Source organism: Sceloporus undulatus, chromosome 8 (genome assembly GCF_019175285.1).
Source record: "Sceloporus undulatus isolate JIND9_A2432 ecotype Alabama chromosome 8, SceUnd_v1.1, whole genome shotgun sequence".
Taxonomy (NCBI): domain Eukaryota; kingdom Metazoa; phylum Chordata; class Lepidosauria; order Squamata; family Phrynosomatidae; genus Sceloporus; species Sceloporus undulatus.
Genome location: NC_056529.1, coordinates 617,159 through 623,739, shown reverse-complemented (window position 1 = coordinate 623,739; position 6,581 = coordinate 617,159). Strand labels below are relative to the sequence as shown.

General features: G+C 46.8%; 1 protein-coding gene across 5 annotated transcripts in view; it reads right to left on the bottom strand.

Annotated features, from left to right (window-relative positions):
• LOC121914331 (Grid2 interacting protein) overlaps window positions 1–6,562 on the bottom strand; it is a 37,622-nt gene extending 31,060 nt beyond the window's left edge. For 4 of the 5 annotated variants that reach the window (XM_042437673.1, XM_042437675.1, XM_042437676.1 and 1 more), the window contains exons 1-2: window positions 4,442–4,582; window positions 2,929–3,524 (exon numbers count right to left, since the gene is read on the bottom strand). In XM_042437673.1, coding sequence (XP_042293607.1) covers window positions 2,929–3,524; window positions 4,442–4,457 — 612 coding nt within the window. In that variant the 5' untranslated portion in view covers window positions 4,458–4,582. Of the gene's footprint in view, window positions 1–2,928; window positions 3,525–4,441; window positions 4,583–5,705 lie in introns of those variants that run through there. The other variant, XM_042437677.1, reaches the window with a different exon arrangement.
• Between the last annotated feature and the right edge of the window lie 19 nt (window positions 6,563–6,581).

The following is a 6,581-nucleotide window of genomic DNA, read 5'->3' as shown; positions in this document are numbered from 1 at the left end:
TTAACTCCTTAATTAATTAATAGGATAGCATAGCATCTGCTTCTTCTGCATAGACTCACAACTCAAGGAGTTGCACCAGGAATTTCTCAGGCCTCATCTGCACTGCAGAAATAATCCAGTTCAACACCGCTTTAACTGCCGTGACTCCATGAAATAGAAGCCTGAGATTTGTAGTTTGGGGAGATATTAGCCTTCTCTGCCTAAGAGAAACTGCAAATCCCAGCATGCCGTCGGATAGAACTAGAACAGTTAACGTGGCATCAAACTGCATTATTTCTGCAGTACAGATGCGGCATCAGTCTACAATGCCCAAAAACTGGGTGGGAATGAGAGGCCAAATTGGCACCACACTAATCCCCCAAAAGCCTGTTCCTGGGAGCTCTAGTTCTCTCCTGGATCCATGCACTCAGAATCAATTTTCAGGGAATGAAAATGATCATTGCAACTCCTGGATACTTCTGGGAATGGCAATTCTTCATTTCAACAAAAGTGGAAGTGCTCAAGCTCTCTTTTTTATAGTTTTTTAACCACACCTTTCTTAAAAAATATAATGAGAAATGGATTTCTGGCTGCCTTCATTTTGGGATTTTTGCAGTGGCTCCAAGGATGAGAAACTGGTACCTTGGATCGTCTCCCTTCCATCTTTCAACACCATCTTCTGCTGCTCGCAATTGTTACCTGCCGACAACAATACCCTTCTGTTTTCTATGTAGGGCAAACCAGAATTGACAGAAGTGATATTTTAAAGGGCAACTTCAAAAAAAACCAAGTTTTTGCAAGAGAATATTTCTGTCTCCGAGGAGGATCTGCCTCTCTTCTGCAAGCGGCAGATCTTCCAAAGAGGTGTTTCAAAAGGAAGACACTCCAGTCTGTGAAGTTAGTTGTTCATCTGGATCTTCGACTGTATTCATTTTGGGGGATGAACAAGGAGGAGAGGCTTCCTCTTTCCTATGCCAGCTGCTAAGCTAATGCATTGGCACCAAATGTTGCTCTCATTTTGCAAACAATTAAGCTCTAATTGAATTCTCACAGGCCATGCACATTTTGCATTTCGTTCCCTTCTGCCTTCGCTTCTAACAACAGCATTGTGTGGGGATTAATGGCCCTCCAGATGATGATTGCTGAACTCCGACTCCCATCAGATCCAGCCATGATCAAGGATGATGGGAGTTGCAGTTCATAGGGCTTACACATTCCCCATCTCTACTCTACGGCATGAGGATGATGACACAACAATACCTTCTTCAGGGTGGTTCAAGGGCTGCATCCACAATGCTGTTTGACACCACTTTAACTGCAATGGCTCTATGCTATGGAATTTTAGGAATTGTTGGGATTTCAGCTGTTGAATCATAGCTCAGCTGTCGAATGAGTCTACCGTAGTTGGGACTGGATGCCAGCCATTGAATAGAAACGTTGCATGACAAAAGTGCTGCCAAATGCACAACCAAACGCACATGCAAATCCATGTTTAATGCAAAATGGTGCCATGTAAGTCACTCTGTCTCTGTGATCTGGAAGCAAACATGGACGTCCCACACTGGACATACAGTAAGTGTCCACCTGGATCCACGGGAGGATTAACGCAAGTGTAAGATACCGATAAGACTACAGCCAGAAACTTCTGGAGAGGCAGAGACTTTGAAGAAAGCCTTGTGCTTTTCATGCCAAGACTCAGATAATGTGAAGGAGCAAGGAACCAGGGGAGAGCTATCTCTGTCTTTTTGGTATTCCTGCCATAAATATAACAGCTTTTGTAAAACTACTACTCCAGCTACTCAGCATGCAAGAAAGCTGCCTGAAAAGACCTAAAGCAAAGATTAATGTGGAAACATTCCTCAGGATGAGATGGATCCTGCTGATATCTGAGAATGGCAGAATCTCACTCTTCTTCTCTTTCTGCCTGAGTCCTACCTTCCCATCCCTTTCTTTTTAAAAGATAAATAAATCTGTGAGATTTTTTTTCTTTTAATGCCACTTTGAAATGGAAATATGATGGCCTTCAAAAAGCTAACAAGCAACCATGGTCGGCTTTAAAAGCAGCAAGACACGATGCGTGTTTACAAAATTGCTTGTTGCTTTGCAAGCATTTGCTGTTAATGTGCAGAGAGTACGGTGGAGATGGAGAGGCTTTCATACTTTCTCTCTCTCTCTCTCTCTCTCTCTCTCTGGTCTATTTATAGCAAAGCACGTTCAAATCTGCGCTGGAGAAAAATTGGGGTTTAGAGGGCTGGACCCTCTAAGGCAACCTGGAACCTCCCAGATGTTTTGGATTAAAATTCTCATAATCCCTGGCTATCGGCCAATGCGCCTCCAGCAGATGGGAGTTGTAGCCTTAACCAACTGGACAACCCCAAGTGTACTATATATATGGTGATTTCTCTCTTCAATGTCCTCTGCCACCAGAGCAATGGATTCTAGAGTCCTCACCAACATCATGGCCAAACTTTAACAACTGCCTAGCGACATGGGAAGATTAATTGGTTTTTAGCAGCCCTGCAAGATGGTTTCACTTTAGTCTAACAATTGGAGGCTGTGAAAGGACTCAGAGAAGTAATCTTTTCCATCAAAGTAATAATAATAATGGCTCGGTGCTATGGAATCCTGGGATCTGTAGTTTGTTGTGGCAGCAGAGCTCTCTGACAGAGGAGGCTAAATATCACACAAAACTACTGTTCCCAGAATTCCATAGCATTCAGACATGGCAGTTAAGATGGTGTCAAATGCATTATTTCTACAGTGCAGATGCAGCCTCTTAGTCTGATTTTTAAAGGAGCTGTCCAAGGTACTGGTTCTATTTCCCCCCGCCCTCTAAAATTAAGTTTGATGCCTTTAAAGCCTGGACTAAAACCCAGAGTGGATGCACAATCCTGCCAATGTGGGACCCGCCACAGATGCACATGCGCATCCTTATCATCCTTGATGTACCTTCTTGCTGAACTCTCTGGCCTTCTGCCTCCGCTCCTGGTGGATGGCATCCGCACTCTGGACAAATTCCCGGACATCACTGCTTGCCAGCCGCGTCTGGGACCGACTGAGCCGGAGAAGTCCCAGCCGGAGTCCCTGGCCTTGGCAGGCATGGATCATGGCCGCCGCCTCTTCATAAACCTTGACAGGCATCCCATTGACCTCAAGGACATAGTCACCAGCTTTGAGTCCAGACTGAGAGGCAGGAGATGCTGGGGCCACAGTGTCCACTTGCAGAGGAGGCCCTCCATCGCAGGCCAAGGTGAAGCCAAAGCGACCTTCTTGACCCGGCCGGAGGTCCACCTGCTGGATGCGGGAGACCACCCCAATGCTGGGGGGCACGTTCTCACATTGCCTGGCCAGGGCCACCAAGGCCTCGCAGTTCATGGCTGACACGGGCTGGCCTTCGATCTCCAGGATCTGGTCCCCTGGTTGGAGTCCGGCTACCTGGGCGCTGCTCCCATCGTCCACAGCCATGATGTAGCAGGGACCGCTGCCGCTGATCCTAAAGCCAAATTCCTCCGGCCATCTCTCGTTGGTGGTGGGCATGGTTGCGACTGGAGAAAGAAAGTGGACCCAGAAAGAGGTCAGGTCCCCCTCCAAACCAAGGACTGTGGCCTAAACCCAATGGTCAACCCTAGCAAAGTAGACTCATTGAACCATCAGGGACTCTAGGACCTAATGGATCCTAGGAAAAGAGACTCCACCTAAACCTTAGGAAGAGCTGTTCAACAGTGGAATAATATGCTTCAGAGGATGGTGGATTCTCCTTCTTTGGAAGTGTTTAAGTATAGGCTGGATGGCCATCTATTGGGAGTGTTTTAATGGTGGGGCCTTTGTGGGTCCCTTCCAACTCTATGATCCTATGAGTCTAAGACAGCCATATCCTCCATATCCACAGATTGAAACATCCGTGGCTTGAAAATATTCAGGAACAAATCTTTCTGAAACCTAGAAAGCCCATGGCTGCCAGTCCAAGTTGACAATACAAGATAATAATCTAATCCGGTATATAACTCAACATCTGACTCAACATATAAGACATTCCTAGGTTCCTTGGACACATAAATGGTAGGACATGTCTTTCACCTGTAAAAGGTTTTGGCATCTTTTTCTCCTCAGGAGCTCCAAGTGGGAAAGAAGCCCACCTGAAACCCTGCAACTGAGTTGGCCGGACAATTCTGGTACCCTTCATTCAAAAAAGTTAATGTCCAAACTCTTGGCCTGACTCAGAAGACAGCTTTGAATCCCTGCTTGGCCATGAAAACCCATTGGGCTTTGGACATGTCCCACTCTCTCAGCCTCAGAGGAAGACAAGGGCAAACCCCCTCCGAAGGAAATAAAACCCTATGATAGGTTCACCTTAGGGCTGGCATAAGTTGGAAATGACTCAAAGGCACACAACAACAACAATCCAAGGGGAACCAGCCTCTTCTAGACCCCTTCCCTGTTCCCAGGTCTACAGAAAACTCACAGAAATTCCTGGCCATGGGAATTCGGCTGAGGTCTGGCCAAAGTCGCCGACATTTCGCTGGAGCGTCCAGACTGTCGTGGTTTCCTTTCCACTTTCACTTCTTCAGCAGCTTTTTGCTCAAATCCTCACTTGCCACAATGCAAATGCAATTGTCTCTCTGGAGTGCAAGGATGGCCGGACCAAGTTTTTGCAAATCCAGCATGCAGTTTACCTGAGCTCTGTGTTGGGTATTTTTAGATTTCCCCCTCAAACTGGAAGGAATTTCGTGGGCAAATTCCTTCCTCCCTTCCCTTCCCTTTTCTTCCTTTGCAGAAATATTTGCAAAGGAAGAGAAACCTGCCGACTATTTTATGCACCAGCCGTGTCCCCAGCTTGTCTGCAATCTGGTTCTGGAAGCCCCTAAGACACATTAGCACCTGTCAAGAGCTCAACTGGATTAGATGCCAGCCCTGGTCTGGTGTGTGCAAATTGAAAAAGACGCTAATGCAGAAAGAGAAGGGCCTCCCTGGGGTCTGGGCAGAAGGAGAACCGCAGGGGGCTTCAGAAAGAGACAGTGAGGCCAGAGGTCACCCCCACCAAGCCCTACTATGGGGATTAAAGGGAAAGTTATGGCAAAAGAAAAAAAGATTGTTGCTTTATAACAAAGAAGGATTTAATTTACTGAATATTTAAAGGCCCATCTACATTAGAATGCAAATATTTACTCAAGGGAAAAGTTAAGCATCTCAAGTATACATGGAAAGACTGAGAATGAGGTTAAACTGCAGGACTTGCTGCACAAGATGTGGCGATGGTCACCAACAGTGTGTCACTCAAGAGCCAGCGTGGTTTAGTGTTGTGAGTGCTGGATTATGACTCTGGGGACCAGGGTTCGAATCCTTGCTCGGTTATGGACATCTGCTGTGTGGCATTGGCCAAGCCAGACAGCCTCAGGAAGGCCATGGCAAATGTGCTCTGGATAAACCTGACCGAGAAAAATCCTAGTAAAGGGTCCCCATACGTTGCAAATGGTACGAAGGCGCAAAACAATTGGGAACCTGTGTGGCGTAATGGTTTTGGGGTTGGACCAGGACTCCGGACCTGACCATGGTGGTTTGTTCCAGCATCAGTGAGCCTAATATCTGCACTACCCTTTTTATTTCCAGGAGTGCTGTTGAGAAGAAGCTTAGGATGTGGCTTGTGGTGCTTGTCCTCTCCTTGCTGCAGACATGCAAACGCACAACACACACACACACTTGTGGGTATTCATTTGTGCACTGCTTACCTTTCTTGTGGGTCCAGCAGTTCCAAGGAGAGGCTCTTGGACCCAGCTAAGCCATTGTGGCGGCGGCAGCAGCGGCTTCTTTGGTGCTCCTGGATCAGTTACAGCTCTTGTGGGGCCAAGGGTTTCTATGGCAAATTCTATCCAGGGATGGTAACCTAATAGGGCAGTCGTTTGCAGGGCAGCCAGGGCACAGGCACAAAAGCCGCGCTGCTTCCTTCCTGCTTAGGCTTCATCCGCACTGAAGAAACAATCCGTTTTGACACCACTTTTACCTCCATGGCCCAATGCTATGGGATTTGCATTAATCCCAGCATGTTGTGGCTCACAAAACGACAAGTTCCATCGCACTGAGCCACAGCAGTTGAAGCAGGGTCAACTGGTATCATTCCTGCAGTGCGGATGCAGACCTAGGCTGGCCACTAACTGGAGTTAGGCTAACTAGGTTAACCAGACAAACCACCTTAGAGGCTAAGCAGTTCAGCCACAGTAACCACTGACAAGGGATGATGGGATCTGTAGTCCAAAAGCCACCCATGGCTTTCAAAGTTACAAAAGTGCATAAAATAACTTCCCCAGTTTCCTGACATTAAGACCTTCATGCTTTAAATTAAGTAATATAGCCTTATTTTACTAATTTTGCAGTAGATTTTCCTCCACCACCACCATCATCATCTTTTCTTTATCTGTAGCCCTGAAAAGTAACTTGGCTGGGGAGTTGTCATCCCAAGAGTAACGTCTTGGAATTACTTATAAGTAATTAGCCTCAGTACTCTAATTTGCATTTTTTCGGCATCCAGAAGCTGATTGGCTAAGGGCGCTCGTGACGTCAGGCAGCGCTGCGCGGGCATTCTCCGGGGCGTTACCTTAGCGTCGACG